This window comes from Haemorhous mexicanus, chromosome 19 (assembly GCF_027477595.1).
Source record: "Haemorhous mexicanus isolate bHaeMex1 chromosome 19, bHaeMex1.pri, whole genome shotgun sequence".
Classification (NCBI taxonomy): Eukaryota; Metazoa; Chordata; class Aves; order Passeriformes; family Fringillidae; genus Haemorhous; species Haemorhous mexicanus.
The window spans coordinates 833,258-857,960 of NC_082359.1; the positions used below are offsets into that span (position 1 = coordinate 833,258).

A 24,703-nucleotide genomic window follows, 5' to 3' on the forward strand; every position below is an offset into this window, starting at 1 on the left:
CCTTTCAGCCCTGACCACAGCTGGGATTTTTCCTGCTCAAACCCTGTTCAGGATGTTCCAGAGGGGCTGTACTGACAAAGGCAAGGAAAAGAACCTCAGTCCCAAAGGTTAATGGGCCTGGATGCAGTCCCAGAGGATGATCAGGGATCAGGGACAAGCCAGGAGTGGGGTTCAGGTGCCTAAATCGCTGCCCCTGCTGCTGCTCACACCCCAGCAGCTCCAGACAGGTCTCACATGGAGCTGCCCCAATCCTGCCCGCAGCACTCCCGCTGCCTCAGGCCCCCAGGCGTGCCCAAAAGGGAATTAGCTCCCTATTTTCAGGCTGCTGGGATTCATCACCGGTGTTCTGGTGTGAGCAGCCCCTGGACCTGGAGCATCCCCAGCAGAGCCTGGGCAGCCATTTAGAACCCCAGAGCTCACCCAACCCAGTGACCTCGCTGTCTAAGAGGGGTGTCTGACACCCCAAAATCCCCATGGAGATACAGAGGTGCCCAAGGACCTGCTTCGGCCCCAAAATGCTGTGCTGCAGCTGCCTGAGGGCGGCAGGACTTGCTCTACACCACAGCTGTGACTCTGGTGCCTATCCCAGGTGTTTCATGGAGGCAAAGCTTCACCCCCGTCCTCCCCTCCCAGCTGGAGCCACACCAGCTGCACCTCTATGCTCCATCCTTCCTCTCCGCAGCAGAAGGGAGGGAAATTCCACACTTCTGCGAGCCGATTGTCCTTCCTCACTGACCTCTCGATCCACCTCTGCTTGAAATGCATCAAAGCGCTGCCCTCTTCCCGTGGCACAGGCACAGCCCCACCTTTGGCCACAGGACAAAGCGGGAGGCGCCAGGAGCTGCCAAGGGCGGAATTTCAAAGGATGCCCGCGGAATTTTAAACGATGCCCATGGAAATTCAAACGATGCCCATTCCGAGTGGGGAATTCAGCAGCTCCAGTGTGTCCCTATTATAAACAAAAGGGAAACGCTGTGTGCATCAGCAAAAGGCTTTGTATTGTAAAATGTTCCCTCTATGTCCGAGCAGGAGAGAATTCTGATGATTATTGACCCTGCACTGCCGGAAAGGCACATTAGAATATCTCCGAATCAATGGCAGAGCAGAGCAGCGGGGAGAGGCCGGGCTCTGCAAAGGGCATCACATTGCAGCTCGCTCTGGCTTCCTGATAAAAGTTTGCAAAGCATCTGTTGGAGGCCCCCCGAGCCTTTTCTTTCTAATCGCCGCGTTTGACAAGGCGATGGCCCGGGGGAGCGGAGAAGAGGTAGATAATGGACCCACTTTAATTGCTTCCAGTTCCATGAGTCAGAACACTCGGGAATGGCAAAGGGGAAGCGCTGCAGCTTCGCTGAAGGAGCTTTCTGGCTTTCAAGAAAGCTCTGGAGGAACAAATGCTAAACTCAAAGCCAAAGTCTTGGAGGGACTGAAGGTTCCAGGTTCTGGAATTTCTTTCATGTTTTGCTTTTGACAGGAACTCTCGAGTTAAATTTTAATCCTGCTCTGAAAGAGGGAGAGATGGTTTCTCAGCTAAGAGAGGAGGGGACAGGTGTCATTCCAAGAGCCTTCTCCTCAGGGATGGGCACTGAGATGGGAGCTGAGGTGGAAGAGTCCAGCTGGAGGTGGAGGACCAACATCCATTGGTGGTGGGGACTCACTGCAGATACAGCAGTCGGGATGGATTTATCTGGAAGCTGAAGGGAGGATGCTGTTCCCCACTGGGAGCTGAGTGTGGCACGTTCTGGGAATGGGCAGACAGGGAACCTTCTGACCTCCCTCCTCCCTGACAGCCCTGAATCACAGAATCCTGGAATGCTTTGGGTTGGGAAGGACATTTAAGCTTATCTTATTCTACCCCCTGACACCTTCCACTTACCCCAGGTTGCCCCAAGCCCCTTCCAACCTGGCCTTGAATGTCTCCCGTCCTTCTGGCCTAAGGGCAGGGTTTCTTTTCCTGGAAAAGTGAGGAACTCACAGCCAGAGCTGAACCCAGTGCTCCAGGAAAACAAATTCAAATATCCCTGTGGAAGGTCTGGGTGGCTGATGGCACTTGGTGTCCACTGGGGTCTGGGACACACTGAGACCAGGCACAGCTGCTGGTTGGACACCAGTCACTGGAGAAGGGTTTTGGAGGAGCAGGGAAAGCCGTGGCAGGGTCCCTGGGGTCTCTGTCACGTCACACCCAGCCTGGCTGGGGACAAAAGGGTCACCTTGGCTTCCCATGGCTTCATCCACTCCTGCCCTTCCCCCTGGCCCTGCCCTGGCTGGGACTGACAGGGCTGGGCTGTGCCATGGATCAGCCAGGACATGGCTGGGCTGCACGGTGGGAAAGCCACTGGAAAAAGGCTTTGGGGGATGATTGACAGGAACTGTCTCGCTGGAAGGAGCTAATCCGAGCAGCTCATGAACACCAGGTCCCTAATTAAAGCGCACAGCCTGGCCCTGCTGTAATTAATTTCCCAGCAGCTCTGAGTGCCACTGACTCAGCGCTGCTGGCAGCCTCCGGGGCATGGGGGCGGGACAGGGGGGCCGAGCCTGGCAGCAGGATGTGCCCCTTCCCTCCTGGAGCCGCCGTGCTGCAGCCCTGGGCACAGCCAGGAGCTGGGCAGGACCCTGCTGCCTGGCTGGGAGCTTCCCAAGGGAAGAGAGATCCTGTGGGTCACCTGTGCCTGCTCAGCTGTCGGGACAGCTGGCACAGGGCAAGGTGATGCTCATGGCTCACCTCTGCCAGCAGCTCTCTCCCCGTGTACACATGGATTTACATGGATTTACTGTGTCCTTAGCTGGAGCTGGGACAGGGATGGTGTCACTGTGACTCCTCTCTCTTGGCAGTGGGGTTTTCATTCCCTCTGCTGTTTCCTGTTTATTCCTAAGGCCTGTGGGATGCACTTGGGCTGTGACTGGATTGTCCTCAGGCCGTGGCAGGGAGGAGCAGCCTGGGGACAGCTGGATGCTGCCCCAGTGTCCCAGTCCGAGCTGTTTTGCCAGAGTGGGAGGTGTTGCATGAGGAGGTGACTCCAGTGCCGCCCCCGGCCCCATCACCCAAATCACGGAGCTGACAAGGGAGGCTCCAGCAAGTCCCGTTTCTCTGCCCACAGGGTTTCATTATCAGCTGCAGAGGGATGGCCAGAGAGTGGCCAGCACTGTTTTAATTTCCCAGGAGGCTGCTCTTGGTGTGCCATGGCTGCAGCAGGGAGTCTCAGCTGTATCATTTTACTGTTCTTCATGCAATGGGACGTGACACGTCAAAACATGACAAACCAGCCAAAATGTGTCACAACGCTGCACTCAAACTCTGCCTTGCAGGGTTGCTCAGCAGCTGATAGCATCAGGCTCCAATTATCTCTGCATGCTGAGCTGGGGATTTTATCCCTTGTGGAATATGATATATGCGAGTCTCCTGCCTGTATTGGACTATTGGATCACATCAGATTTATTAATCACACACAGTGAATCATTCTGACCAGACTGACACCCAAAGCTGGGATCCCGGCCTGCTCTTGCAGGAAGGAGACTTTCTCACCTTGGCTTTTCCAAGTGTTTTTCCTTCAGTAAAGATTTGGTGAGGTTTCTGTGTGATTAAAATGAGTTATTGTTGGTGTTTGACGTGGTTTCATTGGCCACGTCAGCACCTGCCAGGCTCTAAGGCAGGTGCAGCCACTGCCTTCAGATTCCCCCTGCAAGGCTGGATTTGGCTCCAGTCTTCCCAGTTCATCCCATTCTGCTCTGCTGGGCTTTCCTGCCTGGCTTTTTGCACTCTGCTACCCCACCTTACTTTGGAATGAGGCATCAACATTCCAGAACAATGTTCTGAGTTTTCCAAAGGAAAAACCCTCCCACAACAGAGATAAAACCCTCCCCGGGCTGGAGAGTCCCAGCAGTGGGGAGGACGTGTCCTTTGGCCAGAGGTGCTGTCACATGTGGCATTCCCAAATGGAGCCTCCCGCTGCTCTGGCTGCTTTCCATTCATTTTATCTCCTGTTTGGAGGAATCAGACTAATTACTGGCTGCTAATTGCTGGGAAAGCAGTGCTGGCACTTCCTCTCTTCCCACCAGTAGCAGGGAACAGCCTGGCTCCCCTCAGGTCTCTCAGCAGGACCTTCAGGGACCCTCGAGGTCCCTTTGGGGAAGGTGCTGCTCTGTCCATCCCCTCCCTTCTTCCAGGCTCATTCCCAGCTCTCCAGCTGGGAAATTTGGTGAACCAAAATGCTTCCCTGGGATTCCAGTGCAGCCCAGCTCCTAGGGAGGTGGGTGGGCACCACCAGGAAAAAAATTGTTCCTCTCTGGAGTTTTCCAGCCCCATGGGGCTGCCAGCATGCTTGGACACATGGAATCTCTTCCTGCCTTGCACACTTGGTGGGATCCCTGAATGAAGCCTTGCACGTGACTTTCTCCTACAACAGCACGATGGAAAATCCTGCTCTTTCCTCCTCTTCCTCGGTGGCTGCAAAGGTTCAAAGGAAAAAAATATGGGGAGAGAGGAAGCAGGAGTATGTGGCTTAAAGTTTTGAGCAGGAAAAGGAAAGGATCCTTTTGGCCCTGAGACTTCTCCAGGCAGTTCTGACCTGAAAATTATTCTGGGAATGTCTCACAGTTATTTCTCCCAGGAGATCAAATCAGTCCAAAATTATTTGTGGAAAGTCACAGTCATTTTTTGAGAGCAGTGTGGGGACACCTGCTTGTTTGGAAGAGTTGTTCTGTGACCCTGCAAAGTGAGGAGCTGGTGGCACTGCTGGGATGGGATTTGGGGTTTCCTGGTACATCCCAGGTGCTTTTCCAGGGGCTAAGCTGTGCCAGGTGTGCCCAGGGCAGAGGGAAATGCCCCAGAATTTGGTCCCTTTGCTCACAGGTAAGATCTTGGGAACAGGGCTGGTGTTGGATGTGCAAATCCAAAGCACTGATCCCACTCTTTCACCTCCTGAGGTGCAGGGCAGAGGAGGCACTGGGACTCCATCTCTACAAGTGTACATTGATTTAAGCTCTTGAGCTGAGTGACAGAATCCCATTTTTAATCCTACATTTTAATCGCTGGCTGCCCTGGTATCTGTTTGTGGTTGGTAGTTCCACACTTGGAGGGGGAATTTCAGGCTCCTCTGCCAGGAGAAGTGCTCTCCATGACCCTGCCTAATTCCCACCCTATTTCTGTCCTCAGGAAGCAAACTGCTGATTTTGGTGCTTTGCTTGAACATCCCATCAGAAGTGGAGTCCTGCCCTGGGGCGTGTGTATGCTACAGTGAACCCAAGATCACCATCAGCTGCCAGCAGCAGGGGCTGACAGCCATCCCCACGGAGATCCCCATCCAGAGCCAGCGCATCTTCCTGCACAACAACCGGATAACCCTGGTGAGGGCCACCAGCTTCACCTCCTGCCGCAACATGACCATCCTGTGGATCCACTCCAACAACATCAGCCTCATCGAGCCTGGGGCCTTCTATGGGCTCACCAAGCTGGAGGAGCTAGACCTCAGCGACAACACGAACCTGAAATCCATCAACCCCGTCACCTTCCGGGGGCTTGTGCACCTCCACACCCTCCACCTGGATCGCTGCGGGCTCCTGGAGCTCTCCACAGGGCTTTTCCGAGGGTTGTTCTCCTTGCAGTACCTCTACCTTCAGGATAATAACCTCCAGATCCTGCTGGACGACACCTTCATCGACCTGGCGAACCTCACGTACCTGTTTTTGCACGGGAACAAGATCAAGAGCTTGTCGGAGAATGTCTTCCGCGGGCTGATCAACCTGGACCGGCTGCTGCTGCACCAGAACAGGGTGAGCCTGGTGCACCGGCGCGCCTTCCATGACCTGGGGAAGGTGATGACTTTGTACCTGTTCAACAACAACCTGACCGTGCTCACGGGGGACACCATGGCCCCCCTGGTGTCCCTGCAGTACCTGCGCCTCAACGGCAACCAGTGGATCTGCGACTGCCAGGCCCGCTCGCTCTGGAATTGGTTTAAGCAGTTCAAGGGCTCCTCCTCGGAGCTGGAGTGCCACCTGCCCCCTCGCCTGGCGGGGCGGGACCTCAAGCGGCTGCAGAGCTCCGAGCTGGACAGCTGTGTGGACTCCTTCAACCAGATCCGCACCAGTGTCTTCAGCACCAAAACCAGATCAGGGAAGCTCCCGACGGGGCTGCCCCCGCTGGGCTCCCATGACGGCTCCTCCAAGTGCTGCCAGCCAGAGATGGACAAGTCCTTTATTTACGAGGCCAAGGGCAAGGCAGGGCCCTCCTCCCACAGCAGCCGCTCATCCAACAACCACCTCAAGGAGAAGGAGAACATGTCCAGGCCCAAGTACATGGAGACGGACCCTTCCAAAAACGGCAGCAACAAGCAGATAAATGATTCCCCCTTTGGGACCTTCCCCAGCATTGTAGACCCTCCTTTGACCAAGTTGAGACCCGAATTTCTAGAGCCCATTGAACCTTCCACAGTCCCAACCAAAAAGAGGCAGGGCTGCTCTAAAAAGAACAGATCAAAGGCCCAGTGCCGCCTCACCCAGCAAGGGAACAGCTCCACGTTACAGCTCAGCCTAAGCCTTTTGATCCCCCCCTTGGTGTGGAGCTTACTGTTATTCTGCTAAAATTAACTGTTTTCCTGGGTTGATGACACTTTAATACTCGACTTTTGCTGACCTCCATAAATGTTGCAAACAAAAGCAGGACTCCCATCCACCCTGAGAAAGCTTTGTTACACAAAACGTAACTGGATGCCTTTATTAAAACAAACAAACAAACAAACAAAAACAAAACAAAACAAAACAAAAAAGACAAATACTGAGATGTACATAATTTATTTGTCCTGAAACCTGTGAATTATACCTTTGGTCTTTGGAACTGCACTTGCCCACAAAGCAGCTTTTGCTACAGCAGATGGTAAAGAAATATGGTTTATTTACAGGAAAAAAAAAAAAAAAAAGAAGTGTAAGAAATGTTCTGAAAAGAATGTCTAAAATCTGTTTGTAACTCACCATCTCACTGAACAATGTTGCAGGTTCCCATTTGCAGAGGTAATGGATTTGATGCTGTTTTAATCCTATGTTGATGACTCTTGCAGTTTTTCCGTCTCCATTCCACCCCTCACACCACGTTTATGGGCAGCATTTGTTAAAGAATGCTGCCTGCCCCTTCACAAGATTGCAGTATATATAGATATGCATTTTATTTTACTTGTGTACAAGTATACAAAAAAAACCTATAAAATAAAGATTTCTTTTTCCTAAGTGGTTGTGATCTGCGAGGGGTGAAGGACTGGGAGCAGCTGAAAAGCTGAAGATTTAAAAGGATGTGGAGTGTGATCTGAGCGTTTAACACCACAGTGATAAATAAGGCATTTTTGGATGGTTATGCAACATATAAGTGGTGCCAGCAAAGGGTTTAGTTGTGTGAAACATGCCCTGCTCATGCTCCTGTTTCCCTGCAAACTGTCCCACCTCCTCCCGCATCATTCAGGTTCCAGAATGATCAGAAGAGCAGGAAATGCTGGCCCAGCACCTCAGAGCTGGGGTAGAGGAATGTCAGAAACAATCCCAAGCTTTGGGCAGGGCTGTTTTTCTCCTGCTCTGCACAGATGGGCTCAGCTCTGTGGAAGTTCCCGAGTGGAGCAGCACTGGGATTTAGAAATAGGGAGGTTCTCCCCAGAAACACAGGGCCTGGCAGCTCAGGTGCCCATCCCTGGAGTCACTGTGCCACTGGCGTCATCTCCAGGGTGACCCTGGGACGCTGAAAAAATAAACCATTGCTGTCCACGTGCAGTGGATGCCACCCATCGGACCTTGTGGGCCATAAAGTGGAGCTGGCTGTGCCCCCTGGCACTGCAGCCACCCCCTGGGCCAGGCTAGGAAGGGCTGGGCACTGAGCTTATCAGAAGACTGCTTTTCCTTATCAAAGCACAGGGATTGTCCTGTGTCCCTCTCTCCTGCTGGGGTTTGGAGGTCTCTGAAGGCAGGAGCAGCCTGCCACACACAGGGGACGGGGGCCAGAGAAGGGCAGTGGAACAGTGCCAAGGGAATGTACACTCCAGGATTATGTGTGGAAGTCAGACTGGGGGGCTCCAGGCTGCACCATCCCTTAGGGTTCCCAGCACTGTGACTGGTGCTGAGCTTCCCAGAAGAATGAGGCACTGCCAGCCAGGAGTGAAGGCCATCAGCAGGGCCATGGCTGCCTTCCAGCCTTGTCCTAGGCTTGATGGCTCACAAGGAAGGAGCAGAGACCATGGGGAGGAGCAGGAGGATGCTTGGATGGCCGATCTCCCACCTGGGGATGCTGTGGGGCAGGGCCTGAGCCCCACTCTGGGGTGCTGCTGGCTCTTCCCACCTCTGCCACAGCCAGTTCCCAGCTGGGTGAGTGACAGCGTGCCCAAAGTGCTGCAGCTGTGATCTGTCTCCAAATCCATCCCTGGGGCTGCCAAAAAGGTGTGGCGCAGACCCCTGGCAGTGAACATCTCCCTCGTGTCACCACGATGGGGACAGGCCTGTCTGCCAGCTGGGCAGGAGCTGCTGTGCAAGACAGCCCTGGGATCCCAGCAGATCCCATTCCTGCCAGCCCAGCTCCATGACCCAGCCTCTGCAGAGGCTCCAGGTGTGTTTGGGTGCAAATTCATTGTCCTGCCAGAAGAATGGAGCAGGAAATCAATGCCTGTGCTGGGACAGTGCTGGGTGAGCTTGCCAGCCCTGCCAGCCCTGCTGTGTGTGCCCAGTTTGGGGTGCACTTGCCCATGCTCACAGGCCACTGACTGGGACCTCCCTAGCCCCTTCCTGCCATTCCTGCTTGGATGTCTCCCATCATGTCAGCATGGAAGGATTTCCCAAGATCCTGCACTCTCTGTCTCATCCCAAAAAGCCCCATCGAGACTCTTGAAGGACTCAAACCTACACTGGAATCTGAAGCTCAGGAGAAGAGAGCAGCTTGTCAGCAGTGCCCCAAAGCCCGTGGAAAAGCTGGAAGATCTGCTGGATGCTGTGACGGGCTCCCATGCAACCTCCTGTTTGGGTCATAGGCTCAGTGTGACTGAGCAATATACAGCAATTACTGAATCTTGTGGTCCCAATTCCTGCTACTTGGGCATGAGGAAGCCAGACCAGGTGGCAAAAATTCAGGATGAATCTGGAAGGAAAAATTTGAGAAAAAAGAGACCATTGTGGCACTTCCCCCAGCAGCTGAAGGGCAGAGCTGAGAGCTGGGCTTGCCCTGCCCAAAGCAGGGTCTTGGGGAGTTTAGCTCCCTGTGGACAATGCAAAGCAGACAAGGAATTCCTGCCACTCATCCTGAATGGAGCAGGAGCTGTGCTCTGCCAACCCAGTGACACCATTCCTGCTTTCTAGAGCTCGGCTCTGCTTTCAGTGGCTCCTAGGACTATACATTGGCCACAAGCCCAGGAGAGTCCCTCGTGCTAATTTCCTAGATTTCCTGCTGTCCAGATGCCAATTCCTGTGTTTACAGCCATTCAAATGACAAATATTGGAGAAGGGGATGCAGTGGGCAAGAGGAATTCCTGTAGAAGCTTGGTCTTCCAGAGGCTGAACTCTGGAGGTAGGAAAGGAGTTCAAATGAAGGGAGTTTCACTCCTGCATTGTGCTTTGCTGGGGTTGGCACAATTCTTTCAGATATTACCGGACTTATTTTACACTCAGAGGTTGCTGAGTTGAGTGGGATTCACCCAGCAGGGCTCAGGACCTTGTTGGCTGTTCCCCATCTCAGGATACTTCCTCTCGCTTCCTTTATCACTGTGCATGTCACACTCAGTTTTCTGCTCCTGTCACTGATGCCAGCAATGAAATCAAAGAGACAAAGGCAGCAGCAAGGAGCCAGGAGGGATGTGACCCCTGGGAAGAATGGGCTCCTCATCAGCAGCAGAGAGCTGCAGCACTCAGCACCCACTGTCCCCTGGCACTGCCCCCACCAGACCCGTGGCACTGCGAAGAGGCAGCCACACCACAGGCCCTCAGGCAGTGGTGGGAACACACCGTGTTCATCCTTAATTCTCCAGAATTTGTCTCCATGGATTGCTGGCTGGTAGTTTCAAGCAGAAGCAGAAGCAGAAGAGAAACCCTTCTTCCAGGTTTTCAGGTCCATCTGGAAGGACAACCCAGGCTGGCAAGGAGATGATTGTGCCCCTCCTTGTGGTCACATGGAAAGGTGTTTGTCCCCCGCCCCTCCCTCCCCCTTCCCATCCTCCTGCACAGGGGATGGGGCTGTTCCTCTGTCTGTGAATAGGGAAGTGGATTCCAAAGGCTTATGCAGGTCGGATTTGTCCCATTCTGAATGGGGTCCCTGGCACACAGGTGTGGTGACCCCCCCACTGCAGGGCACCCCATCTCTGCTGCCAAGCTACAACACCTGATGTGGACAGGTTTTATGGAGAGGAATTTCATCCAACTGGTTCTGAAAGATTTTCTTTTCTTTTGCTAATGGATAACTGTGATTCACTGGGATGAAGCCTTCATGGAGGGATGCTGTGGCTCTGATGTAATTTCCATCAGTGAGACCTTTCCCATCAAAGCTGGAGGCAAGAGAGGGATAATGCAACGTGGAAGAAGCCCCCTGATGGTCTGGTTGGGCAGATGTCCTGGCCAGGGATTAGGAAAATATCCTGGCCATGGATCAGGAAGGACTGAGCTGCTTTGACACCTGTGGCTCGGGAAGTTCGAGTACAAGCTGTGTTCTCCTGAGCATCCCTCCCTGTTCCTGTCCAGAGCCCCTCCAAGCCTTTGGAATACAAACACTCCGAGTCTGGGCAGTGACAGACCCCCCATGGGGCTGGGGCTGGAGCTCGTGGCTGCAGCAGCTGAGTCAGCCCTGCTGGAGCACCCAGCAAGGGACTGGGAGAGAGGGAGCAGGACAGGGGCAGCCAGAGGGATCATGGGCAGGCAACTGGGGCACAGCCTCTGTCCACTGCCCACAGCACGCTGTGTCCCCAGGAGTGTTCCAGGCATTTTGCTCCAAGCAGATTGACAGAATCACGGAATATGCTGAGCTTGACAGGACAAAGGTCATGGAGTCCCCCCCAGCCCTCCCCAGACCCCCCAACAACCCCACCCTGGGCATCCCTGGCAGCACTGTCCAAAGGCTCCTGGAGCTCTGGCAGCCTCGGGGCCGTGCCCATTCCCTGGGGAGCCTGGGCAGTGCCAGCACCCTCTTGGGGAAGAACCTTTCCCTGATCTCAGCCTGAGCTGCCCTGGCCCAGCTCCAGCCATTCCCTGGCTCCTGTCCTGCTCCCCTCGGTGCCTGCTCTGGTGGTGTCTCTTGCCTTCAGACCTGAGGAATCCACAGTTGCCTCAAATGTGTTAGTTTCCCACTTCTCTCTCTTCCACTGGATGTGGGAGGAGCCGCCTTTGCCTCTCCTGCCCTTCCCCTGGGACAGGGAACTCCCATTTCCAAGCTGTTCCCCCCAACAACAGCACTGGGGCTCAGCTCAGCTTCCTGAGCTGAAATCAGCTCCTTAGCAAAGCTCACCTGAGTCCTGCTTAGCTGCAAAAGGGTCTGGAGACCCTTTTCCCAAGCTTTTCTCATCTGAGGCTGGAGTCATCCCACTCTTCCTTGGAGTTGAAGAACCAAACGAAAAACCCCAAATCCCTCAAGAATGAGGAGAGCACTGAGAGCTGTGTCAGGGAGCTCCTGTCCTCACCTGTCCATAGGGACACCTGGGCTGCAGGCAGATGGCATCTCTGCTCCATCCTTCCCCAAAAGAAGATCCTGGAGCAGATTCCCAGCTGGCTGTGGCTCCACAGGGATGAGATCTCTGCTCCTAAAGAGATTCCCCATAACCCTGTGAGCAAGCTGTGTTTCCACATCTCTGCTCTGACACGGAGCAGATTATCCGAGCTGCTGAGTTTTGCTCCAAACAAACATGATGCAGAGAAATAATAAAGGCTGGAAGGGTTTTTAATTCCAAGCTGTGTATCTGGATTAGTTCCCCATCATTAGGCAGTCAGGGAGTAGAGTTTTTGCTGTTCTGCTTCCGTCTCAAAATCAGGAAGGGGTAAAAAATCCCAGAGTCATTGAGAGCTGAGGGTGGGCAGGAGAGCAGAGAGCAGGCAGGAGAGACAGGAGCTTTTTTAGGGATGATATCGGACCACGGTGCATGGTTGCGGGTGGGAAGCTCTGGAGACAGCAGGAATTCTGCCTACAACCATGGTGAGGGCAAGGAATCTGTGAAACCTTTCTTATAAATCCAAAGTCAAACATTTGAGTCTGGCTCGGGCCAGAAACTCTAATTAGAGCCCCCTTGATTTGTGCTATAAGTAGGACACTGCAGGGGGAACTGCTGAGGCAGGTGAGACTTATTGGAATTGCATCCCAGGGTATCTATAAATAGGGATAACAGAGCCTGGGCAAAAAGAGGCACAATGAGAATAACGGTGCACCCTGCCCACTCGCTGAAGGATGAGGCACTTCAAATCTCAGAGTGACCCACCTTCCATGCCGGTGGAGAGACTTGTTCTAGGTCAGCAGGTACCAAAACGGCCCAGCTGTCATCAAGCACAAAAACAGGGCCGTTTTTTGGGATGAAATCATCGCTTTTGAGAGCCTGCTGCACTCCACATGGCAGCGACACGGGCGCTGCTCGCATGACTCATGGGCTGGGCTCCTGCACAGCCTCTCGCGGGTGGGCGGCTCCATCTGCACGGATTTACTGGAGTCAGGGTCCTCCTGCAGGGCCTCACTGGAGTCAGGGTCCATCTGCACGGATTTACTGGAGTCAGGGTCCTCCTGCAGGGCCTCACTGGAGTCAGGGTCCATCTGCACGGATTTACTGGAGTCAGGGTCCTCCTGCAGGGCCTCACTGATATCAGGTTCCACCCTCAGGGGTTTATTTGTGCCCAGTTCCACCCTCAGGGGTTGATGTGTGCCAGAACTCAGGGGTGAGCTCTGGGTCTGGCTGTGGGCAGTGCTTTGCTGACTACTCAGCTCCTCCCTGCTGCTGTGATTGGGGCTGGGTCCCAGCTGCATTTGTTGTTCTTTGGCTGGTCTGGAGTGTTATCCCTGGAATTTCAACGAGGGAGGGAACAACTGCAGAGTCTGGTGTGAGGAAGGAGGGCCGGACTTTTCCATGGGAATGGGTAGCTCACAGTTTTGAAGCAGTGAGGCTGCACCTCTGGGGGTGGTGGTGCTTGCTGGGGTTTAAACTGGAATTCCTGCAGCTCCCTGCTGAGCTGGGACATCCTGCTCTGCTTTCTGCTCCAGCCTCTCCAGTGCAGGTTAACCCAGCACCTCTGGAGAAGGAGCAGGAGTTCCCTGGCATGGGCAGCAGGAGCACAACAGTGATACAGGGAACCTTTCACCAGGTGCCCTGACAGGCTGGGGACCCCCCTGATGCACTGGGCAGGGGCTGTGCTGGGCTCTCCTGTGCCCGTGCCTGCCAGGAGGGGCCCGGCACCTTCCTTCCACAGCACCCACCATGGGCAGTGCCCCCAGACCCTCTGAGCCCTGGGGCACAGCTGAGGAGATGCTGCAGCCCCCAGCAGTGTCACCTGCGCTCGGTAACACCACGGGTGTGTCCTTCAGTCCCTTCCCAGGGCTTCCTGGGTGCGTGGGCTGGCTCTGCAGACACATCCAAGCAGCAGGAGAAGGGCAGGACGCTGGGCTGCTTGCTGCTGTCACGGGAGCCCAGCCCTGGAGTGGCTGCCAGAGGACTCGGATTGAGCTGCACGCTGCTAAATAAGGGCAGAGCTGCTCTTTTCTCCCCAGTGTTTCCATTCAAACCACAACAACAATGGAATATTTATGAGCTGTCTGCAGAAATGTCAAGAAGAGCCAGCAGTTGTACGAACACCCTCTCAGAGCAGTGGGTTGTGAGAGTTACCCTGTGTGATTCTTGCTCCGAGTGCTGTGTGGAATGGTTATGAACCCCTGTGACATTCCTGTGCCCTCACAGCGAGACAGGAATCGATCACCATCGCTCCCCCAGGAGCATCCCCACGCTCTCTCCAGCCAGCACTGGGGCCTGGGGGCTCTGCCTGCCCGGGAGGGCTCCCAGGAGGTGCAGGAGGCTGGGCAGCAGCAGCTCTTCTCCCCTGCCAGGCGCTCGCACCAGCTCCAGGCTCACTTCAAGGCTCCGGGACTAAATGTTCCCGTTGGCTTTGGGCAGTAAAAGCTGAAATTCTAACGAGGTTCTGAGCCAGACTGTTACATTCTGTATTTCACTAAATGCCTTTTCTTTGCTCTTTTCCTGCCTTGCTGCCAGACTGACCTTGCTGGGACGTGGGGACGAAGGAGAAGCAACTTGAAGTCTGGGAATGCATTCTCACACACATCCTGATCTCTATGAATTTGGGGTGGGAGTGGAACCCAGGACGTTTAACTTTTCTCTGTATTTTTTAATTTGTGTGTCACTTTTAGGAATTTTCCAACAATTCCAGCTTACCAGGTGTTCAATCCCTGCTTTCTCCACACGCCATGAGGGTAAGTTCTAAATTGTTGGTTTGATATGACCTGAGAGGTGCTTTGGACTTTGACCACATTGCTCTTGGCCAACTCTTGTCAGCTGGAGGGTCAGGAATATTTAGGTGATGTCAGAGGACCCTTTAGTTTTTGATTTGTTCTCTCCCTTGGAACATATTCTTTATTTCCAGCAGATTTATGGGCTTTAAACAACCTATGAGATGATTTCCAGCCACTGGGAGAAGCAGAGCCATCCCAGAAGGAATGGAGGTTTTGTAGAATCATGGAATTTCCTGAGTTGAAAAGCACCCACAAGAATCATCAGTCCGACTCCTGGCCGTGCACAGACACACCAACAACCCCAGCCTGGGCCTGGCTTTCTGGGAGAAAATATTTGGGACAAAAAGTGGCCTGAGAGTTCAGGGAAGGAGCAAAGTGACCCTCAGCAGGCCCGCTTTCCCTTGTGTTGGTGGTGCAGCTCCCACCTTGCCAGGGCCCTTCTCTAACTCTGGGTGCTCCTGGTCCTGGACAGCCTGGTTTGGTGTCTCCATCCAAACCCTGAGCCCAGGAGCTCCAGTTTTGTCCAGCCTGGTGCCTCCAGGCCATACTGAGGAGTGCTGCTCTGTACTGGCCATTGCCATGTCCTTCCTGGCTTCTCCATGGACTGATTTCATGGCTTCCCCTTGGAGCTCTGTGGGCTCCTGGCTGGTTACCTGGCACCAACCCTTGATTTGCTCCCTCACCCAGGGCCTGTGGGGAAAGGTGTGGCTGGAGGGGCCTTTTCCAGTCGTGGCATTCTAATCCCGGCCTTCCCTGAGGGAGCAGCTGCTCCTGCTGCTCCCTGACACATCCCAAACCTCACAGACTCTAGCTCAGAATGGGTGAGCAGAACAAAAAGCCACACAGGGGGCCAAAAACTGCTCTGTAGCGGCCTTAGCTTTCTCCAGAGCTGCTAAATTCTGCTGCTTGCAAAACCTTTTGTGGTGCTGGAACAATGCAAGTGTGTATAAGGAGAATCTAGGCAAGATTTCTACTTTCCAGTTATTTTTGGTTTGCTTGGAAAAAATGAGGAGGAGAGTGGGCTCCAAACCACGTTCCAAAGGCTGGGAAGGAAGCATCTGGTGTGCCCAGGGGTTGTCATAGTGAAGATGAGTGACACATAATAATGATGAATCCAGAAACTTTCACCTTGATTTCCCTGCCTGGTGGAGCTTTGAAGTGAGCCTCTAATATTATGTTAGCAGTTTATTGTGTGTGCTTCATTAAAAATACATCACAGGCCTCTCGGAGCTGGAAGGGACGCAAATTAGGTCAGCGAGTCCAGGCTCCTGCTGCTCTGCCAGGGCTCTGATCCTGCTAATGACTCCAGCCCAGCCCTGGCAGGTGCTCGTGTGCTGCCAATTCCAGCTCTGGGCTGACAGGGAAAACACGATTTCACTCTTTAAAACATTCAGTTCTTGTTAAAAGGGGTTTATTTCATGTTCCCTGCCTGGACGGTGTTTGAGTGAGAGGGGGCAGCTCTGCCCCAGCCCTGAATCTCCCCCTGAGCCTGGGCTGAGCCCTGGGGGGGGGGGGGCAGCAGGGAAGGGAGGATTCTGCCCCTCTGCCCCACCTGCAGAGCTGGCCCCAGCCCTGGGGCCAGCACAGGAGTGACCTGGAGCTGCTGGAGAGCGTCTGGAGGAGGCCACGGAGATGCTCCAAGGGCTGGAGCCAGGCTGGGAGAGCTGGGGGTGCTCACCTGGAGAGGAGAAGGCTCCAGGGAGAGCTGGAGATGTCCTGCAGCTCCCTCTTTGCTTTCAGCCAGGCAGAAGCAGGCTCTGGATTCAGCCCTGGAGCAGGGCAGGTGTTGAGGTGTGATGTGGAGCTGCTCTCCTGTGGGACATCTCTTCCAGGCTGGAAGCACTTCAGTGGAGGAGTGAATCCAGGAATGTGGCTGTGGCAGTACTTCCTCGTGGCTTGGCCCCAGCCCTGCTGTTCCCTCGCCCACTCCTTTGGGATATAGTGCAGGTTTAAGTGCCTCAGTAGCACCAAGGGAACAAGAATCCCTTTGTTCTGAGTTCTGTGGTACGAGAGAAGAAGGGTTTGCCTCCAGCTCTTCGTCACTCTCAGCTGGAGGACATGAGGGACTGAGAAACCCCAGGGCTTGCTGCCACCCCACTGTCCTTCTGGCTGACTCTGGAGGGGTGAAAATCCTGGGGTCAGTGACACCACAGCATCCCCCATTTCGTGTCTAGACTGGGCTGCTGGTGCTGTGACTGAGCCCAGGCTTAGGTGGGATATTGGCAAGAAATTCCCCCCTGGGAGGGTGGGCAGGCCCTGGCACAGGGTGCCCAGAGCAGCTGTGGCTGCCCCTGGATCCCTGGCAGTGCCCAAGGCCAGGCTGGGCACTGGGGCTGGGAGAACCTGGGACAGTGGAAGGTGTCCCTGCCAATGGCAGGGGTGGTGCTGGGTGGGCTTTAGGGCTTTTTCTAACCCAACCATTCTGGGATTCTGTGATCCACCAACTCCATCAGCTCTCCTGTGGGCATCCCAGGGAATCCAGGCACCAAGGCCTGCACCTGGAGCTGTGGGTCCTCCTGATGTGGGTCTGGAGCAACCTTGGAGATGCATCTGAGATGTGACTCAGGGCAGAACAACCTGACCCAGAGTTCTCTGCTCCTGGAGAAAGGTTTGGCCGGGGTCAGTGTGGGGCTGGCACTGCTGGGGAGGAACAGAGCAGGTCAGCAGGAAAGGCACCAGCGGGGTTAGCCCTGAGGGACCATCACAGCCCAGAGCTGTTGTGCCCTGCACTGAGGTCCTGACCCTGTGGGGAGTTCAGAGCCTCAGAGAGCTCAGGGACCCCTGACTCTCACCTGCCTGGCAACCCCCAGCACCCCGAGGTGTCCAGCCTGGACTCTGTGGCAGGACACCCATTCCAGCTTGAGGATGCTGCTGTTTTCTACTCTGGCTCCCCGGGGGAAGGAGAGCACAGCCCTTCATTAGCTGTAATGAGTGTCTGTCTGTCTTGGGCTGGGGCCACGGGCTCTGGGCTCTGCCAGAGCCATGCTGAGCAGCCCGGCCTGACCTAGAAAAACCTCTTAATGTTGGTGTTCGTTCTGCAAGGGGCAAGGCTCTTATCTAATCAGCAGCCCCATCCTTCAGCAGCACAGCCACTGCAGCCCAGTTAACTCAATTAGGAAATCACCGCGCCGAGGTATTTCCAGGCTGAGTGTAATGGCTGTAGCAACAGGAGACAATAACAGGGAAACAAAGGGCACAAAGGGCTGGGATGGGATAACCGGCATCCCCTGCACCCCCAGGGCCTGGCCAAGCCCTGCTGCTCCATAGGGCTCTCTCCTTCCCACCGAGCCCCTCTCCCTGGGGCTCTTTCTTTGTCATCTCTCAGCCTCAGAGAAACTCTCACATTTCAGCTGGAGAGGGGGCATGGTGGGGGGGTTTTTTTGCCTCTTTTTTTTTTTCCCCCCAAGAACCTTATTTTAAGGCTGTCCTCTCCCTCTCCTTTGCTTTGCCTTGTGTTGCCCACTGGAGATGTCAGAGCTGCCCCCGGGTGCTGCCTCCTGCCCAGGGGATAGAGCCCAGGTGCTGTGCTGGACATCCCTGGAGGTTCCCCAGGGAACGGGTCAGCCCCTGGAAGGTTTGGGAAGCTGTTCCTTTAGGGCTCCCTGGACCTTTCCTTCCCACCTGCAAGAGCAGCCAAAGCAGGGTCACCAGAGCCCTGGTGACAGGAGTGTCACAGAGACAGAGCTGCTCTTCCTCACCCCTTCCCTCCAGGAAGGGCTCAGCCCTATGTTGTCACTGTTCATAGAGCAACAGAGGGTCTGGGGGACTGAGATGCCCCAGATGGCCTCAAAGGGCTAGAGCAGAAGTGGGATTTGGGCACAAACTGCTGTGTTTTCATCTGGGGCTCACATAATCATCAGAATTTAAATCCTGAATTGAGCAACCACCAGCATCTTTCCCAAATATAAATTCGTTTATATATGGTTTGTCCTTTGTGTTTCCTCTCATGTCTCACCACCAGAGGAACAGATCAGGTCTGAGTGAATTTTGGAGACATTTTCCCCTCGGGATAGGCAGCTGGAGCTGGAAAGCCTGGCCTGGGGAGCGACCTTGTGGTGGGATGAGGCAGGAATTCCAGGGCTGCCCCGTGTGGGGTCAGACTCCTGGCAAACATTCCTTCAGATGAGGAACGAAATGATCTCATCGTTTCCCCCGTGGCCTCACCTCACTCAACCTCGAGAGCACCGGGGGTGGAAGAGGAGCTCTGTTCTGCTTCCCACAGGCACCGTTTCATGTGTGGCCTCTTCCCCCCAGCCCTGCTCTGCATACGGCACTACAAATGGGCTGCTGCTCACTGCCCGGCGCTTCCCAGCCCGCCAGGAATGTGTGTCAATGCTGGGAAATAGGGAGGTTATTTTATCAGCATTGTAGGCAGTGTTTTTTTCCAGGTGCTTGGAGAGCAGGGTTGGGGTTGGTGACCTGTCAGCTGCCCAAAATGCACCTGGGTTGTTGGGTGGTTAGAGCAACAAAAATGCCAGGAAGCTGCTCCCAAACTCCTCCTTTTCAGCAAACAAAATATCTGTGATTGGACTGCTCTGAGGATGACAAACAAGTTAAAAAAAACCTAAACAAAAGCCACAAGAATAACAAAAAACCTGTCAAAATTGTGGCATTTCTATTGTTTCCATCCCAAACATGCAGCTATCAGGCAGCATTTAGAAAATCATGGAATGGTTTGTGTTGGGAGGGGCCTTTAAAGGACATTTGCTCCCACCCCCTGCCATGGCAGGGACACCTTCCACCATCCCAGGCTGCTCCAAACACCAATGCCCAGCCTGGCCTTGGACACCTCCAGGGATCCAGGGGCAGCCACAGCTGCTCTGGACAAATTTCCCTGTGTCTCTGATGAGAGTGTTTTGGGGTGCAGGTCCATTCCCTGAATGTGGACCCCACACCAACCCTCAGCATTTCCATGGTCACATCAGTGTCTTGAAGCTTTTCCAGCATTTTTTTGCTCTCAGTACCCTCTCCCAGGGCAGTTTGGAAGTCTCAGTGCTCCTGCCTCAGTCTCAGCAGGGAGCTGAGCCACCCAACATCCGAGTAATCTTTGAGGCCAGAAGAATTGGACCCAATGGAAATATCAGCATTTTTCCAATTTTTTTTTTTTTTTTTTCCTCAGGAGGACTGGAAAGATAAAAACTGTGTGTTCAACAGAAAAAAAAAAGCTGTGGGATTGATTCTATTTCAGGTCTGACATTGGAAGCAGAAGCTCAGTAACAGCAGCCTGCAGTGTGGTGCCAGTCCCTGAGAGGTGGGTGGAAGCCGCCTCCAGTCCCCCAGGCCAGCCCTGGGAGCTCTGCCAAGGGTGAGGAGCACAGGCCTGGTCCCTGCTCTGTTTCTGCCCCTGTGAGAGCGTTCTCAGCAGTGCCAGGCAGCAGAGAGGACACAGGAGGCCATGGGAGGTCCCAGAGCGTCCCCTTTGCTTCTTCTCACGGTGCACATTGGGCTCGGTGTGAAATCCCCCAACTCCCTTCTCCTCTGGGGTCATTTCCCAGCTGCAGCACAGTGCCAGGCTCTTCCCATGGGCATGCAGGTGGGCAATCCCACCTGTCCCTGCACCCTCAGCAGCACCCTGGCCTTGCCCTCCTTTGTCCAGGGCCCTGCTTTCCCACATGGAGCAAAGACTGCGTTTGTACCTTGGTGTCCCCATGGTGCCACATCCCACACTGGACTCCCTGGTCCTGGGGTGCAAACTCACCCCCCCAGCACCACCCTCAACATTCCCATGGGTGCCCATGGGTGTTGCAGAATCATGGAAACATGATTCTGTTGTGGAATCATGGAAACAGGGTCGCCAAGTTTGGAAAAGACCTCCAAGGCCATCAAGTCTAATGTTTGACCATGCCCAGCAGTCATCAGTACCACCTCTGCTCATTTTTTGAACACTTCCAGATTTGGTGACTCCACCACTGTCCTACCAGCCTGTGCCAATGTCTGACCACCCTCTCACGGAAGAAATTTTCCAAATATCCAGCCTGAAGCTCCCCTGAAAGCTGGAAGCTTCACAAACATTTTTGTGCCCAGAGTCACCATGCGTGGAAGCTTGGAAGGCTCAGTGCTCCCACATCAGTCTCAGGGAACTGAGTCACACAAAGACTAAAATGTCTCCAAAACATCTCAGTTCCTTTCATGAGCTTCTTTTTCTCCAGCCTCAAGAAATGTTTTGCATGTTGAGAACAGCCTGGGCGCCTCCTGCCTGAAAGCAATGGGTTTTTGGTCAAGATGGAGCTGAGGGAAAAAATCCCCCCCAAAAAATGGGATTTTGCCCAAAATGCCTGTGGGCATCTGTAAATCTGATAAGAGTCTGGATTCCTTTTCCTCAAGTTTTTGCAGGAAACATTTGCAACGGGAACACGCTGATGGATTTCTCACAAGGGCACGGAGTGACAGGACACAGGGAATGGATTTCAGCTGGAGGAGAGGAGATTTAAGTTGGATATTGGGAGGAAATCCTTCCCTGGGAGGGTGGGCAGGCCCTGGCACAGGGTGCCCAGAGCAGCTGGGACTGCCCCTGGATCCCTGGCAGTGCCCAAGGCCAGGCTGGACACTGGGGCTTGGAGCAGACTGGGACAGTGGGAGGTGTCCCTGCCCATGGCAGGGTGGCACTGGATGGGCTTTAAGGCCTTTCCCAACCCAAACCATGCCATGATTCCATGAATCCACAGCACTGTAACTGTCACTGAAAAAAACCAAAAGACAACAGCTTTAAAAAATGAAAATTTTAGTGGAAAACTGCAATCCCTGGGTGATTTCCTTTCCCAACGCTAAGGGGAAATGTTGAAAAAAGTGGAATTTTGCTGCGAAGGAGTGTGAGCTGTTGCTGTTCCTCAGGCAGCTGGAGCATGAGCTCATAGAGGCAAAATAGAAGTGGAGCCTGTGCTCTGGGGGCGAAGGCGTCTGGGGAACAGGAGCAGATTGTTGCACCAGGGAAAGGCATTAGGATTCAACAAGTGCAAACTGACAGTCACGAGGAAGGAGCAGGGAGGGAGAAGATCAGGTTAATTAGCAGCCCGGAGGAATTGGAGGCCACGAGCTCAGCAGAACTTTGTGGAGGAATTAATTAAAGGTTTGTTTGGAGCTGAGCTTGATGATAAAGAAAAAACCTAAAAATCCCTTGTTGCATCCTGACACTGGAGCTGGTCCTGGAGCACTGCCAGGCACTGGCACAGCCCCTGTTTACACCTCCAGGAGCCAGTGGACAGCAGGGAGAGTTAATTGCAGAGAGGCAGACGAGGGAGGCTGTCAGAGGAAGCCTGGCAGAGCTGCCTCATCCCTGCTCCCTGCTGGGTGGGCAGGATGGGGAGAGGGAGGATGGCAGGATGGGGAGGGATCGTTCCAGGGAGGCTGGCATGTGCCAGGCATCACTCGGTGCTGCAGCACCACCAGCGACAGGGACAGCCCCACTCTGGGGACAGGGCAGGAGCACAATCCCTGCAGGCTCCACTCCCTGTTCCCCATGGATAATTCACTCACCGTGCTGGAAAAAGCACAGGGGCAGGGCAAGGACTTGCAGAAAGGCTCTGCTGGGGCACCAGGAGAATTGCTTCAGGAGGAGCGGTGGGAATGCAGCTCCAGTCAGGGCAGAGGGAATTCCTGGCTGGACTTGGATCAGAGAATCCCCAAATGGTTTGGGTCGGAAGGGGCCACAAATCTCATCCAGTTCCAACCCTGTCTCAGGGCAGGGACACCTTCCATTATCCCAGGTTGCTCCAAGCCTCCAATTGAGGTCCAGGTTGCTCCAGGACCTCAATTTTTGCTTCAGAGCTGCTGTGAGGTTCAAGGACCTTTGTGTGTGGCACGACTAAAGCAGGACACAATGACACAATACTGGACTCCAGGCCACTGAAGTACCTCCCAGCTTGGAGCTGACAGATATAACCATGAAAGGGACCTGACATCATCCTCTGTTTTTAAACATTATTATTTGGGCATTACCTAATCCGTGTGAAATGGGTTGGGATGTGACAACAAACTCCTGAACACGAGTAATCAACACAGAACTGTCACTGAATGGGGACATTTCTGCTGGGATCGCAAGGAAACACTGAAGCCTTTGTACTTTTTAACTTTTCTATCAATTATCTAAAAATAAATGTGAATTTGCAGATAACATCAGGCCTGGCAGGATGGATGTACAGATAAAAGCAGGCAGTTCTGCAGCCTGAGATAATTCCCAGGAGCAGAGCGGGGCTGCTCCATTAAAATGTGTTTTCTCACCAGCAGATGAGTGTTGGATGCTTTGGGACAGGGCACCTGGAGCTGCTGCAGGCTCCACCTCTGGCAGGGAGCAGGGGAAGGGGGCAGTGCTGGATGTCACTGCCAGGCCAGCACCTTGGGGTGGGATTTCACAGCACCCAGGACAGGGGAACAAAGGCGATTTTGGCTTTGTACAAGGTAGAAAGATGCTTTTCCTTTGACACTCTGCTTAGTGAGTCCAAGGAATATTGATGCTGTGGGGTTAACTAGTGCAGTAACTGGTGTTACTGGTGGGCAGTGTGCTGTCAGCTCACAGCCAAACCGGGGCTCTGCTTTGGACAACTCCCTGTGCCCTTGGGGTGATACAGCTCCTCTGAGGCAGGAATCACAGGGAGATGCCATCCCCAAATTCCTGCAGGATGTCCCTGGAGGAGTGTTGAGTGCTGGGCTTTGTGCTAGGGAACGCCCAGGGTGCCCCACAGGGATCACTGGAGGTTCTTCCACCGGGCTTGGATGCACCAGGACAGCCCACCCAGAGCCCACCCAGGTGTGACACAGAGCCCTCGGTGGGACCCAGCTCTGGGGTCCCTCTGGGCCAACAGAGGAAAGAGTCAAACACAACTTTTCAGCTCTTTTTCCCAAGGGATGTGTGCCAGGTTGCACTCTGGTACACACCAGTGTGGGATCCCTGAGGAGCAGCAGGAGTTGGGAATGCTCCAGCCTGGTGGTGGGGATGCAGATGAGTCTAAAAATGTCCCTCAGTGCATCACAGAATCATGGAAAGGCTTTGGGTCCATGGGACCTGAACGAGTCTTTGGGATGATCTATTTTGTCTCAGCTCTGTTGCATTTAAATCATTTCAATTTTACACCTGAGTAGGAACAGCCCTGGCTGAAGCTGTGTCCCAGGGGCTCCTGCAATTCTGTATTTCAAATCTGTTCCTGCTCTGTAGCAGGTTACAAATGTCCTGTGAGGGCATTTATGTGACATCAGGCACAGCTTGTCCAGCTTTGAGACTAGAACTGGACCTTCCCTCTGCCTGATCAGCACGGGGATAGAAGCAAACTGCCATTTCCATGGATGCAGGGCTCCAGCACAGGCAGGTGCCTGGAAAATAAACAGCAAAGTGCCCCTGGAAGAAGAATTTTAGTAGGAATATCACATTTTGCAGGATCTGTCCATGCAGCCTTAGGGGTTACAGAGGAGGGGCAGGGTCTGGCTGCAGCCACAGCCATGAGAGCTGCTCCATCAAACCAGGCTGGGAATCCTTCCCCAGCCTGTCCAGAGAAATAAATAAAGGGAGCTGAGGCCAGAGGAGAGGAAGGTGGGGATGCTTTGGGATGCTGGGCTGGTTTCAGTGGAGAACTAATGATACATGTAAAGAGGGAGCTGGAATGTTACAGGGATCCTGAGATCAGAGGGAAGATAAGCAGATGTAAACATCTCCAGTTACTGCGATAGGGGGATTCTTTTTCTGGAGGTGCCGAAGAGAAAAGAAGAATTTTACCAGCAGCCCCAGAGCTGACTGGGGGTGACACAGCAGCCCTGAGCCTCCTGAGAGAGGGGGATTTATTTAGAAGACAACCACAGGCAAATATGTTCTTTTTTCTTCCCTTGCTTTTTGATGAGGAATATTGCTGGAATCAGCTCAGGAGAGAGAGGCTTTGATCATCCTTTCGGAGAGTGAAAAAGCTGCTTTGAATTCTACTGCAAAGCAGGTCCCAGGAGGGGCTGTGGGAGGGATGCTCACCCTGGGGCCCAGCCCTGGGCAGATGTGGGACTGTCTGGGGAGAGGGAGCAGCCCCTGTCCCCATCCTGCCCTTCAGACAGACCTGCAGGGGCAGAGGAGCCTTGAGAGCACAGAATTATGGAATTGTTTGGAATGGGAGGGACCTGAAAGCCCATCCAGTCCCACCCCTACCACGGGCAAGGGACACCTCCCACTGTCCCAGGTGCTCCCAGCCCCAGTGTCCAACCTGGCCTTGGCCAGGGATCCAGGGGCAGCCACAGCTGCTCTGGGCACCCTGTGCCAGGGCCTGCCCACCCTGCCAGGGAACAATTCCTAATTCCCAA

The 24,703-nt window shown here is 54.0% G+C and overlaps 1 protein-coding gene across 1 annotated transcript in view; it reads left to right on the forward strand.

The window, feature by feature from the left end:
- RTN4R (reticulon 4 receptor) overlaps positions 1-7,214 on the forward strand; it is an 88,074-nt gene extending 80,860 nt beyond the window's left edge. Inside the window, exon 2 of the mRNA XM_059863620.1 lies at positions 5,150-7,214. Within this exon, the coding sequence (XP_059719603.1) occupies positions 5,150-6,576 (1,427 nt within the window). The 3' untranslated portion in view covers positions 6,577-7,214. The remainder of the gene's footprint in view (positions 1-5,149) is intronic.
- Positions 7,215-24,703: the final 17,489 nt, after the last annotated feature.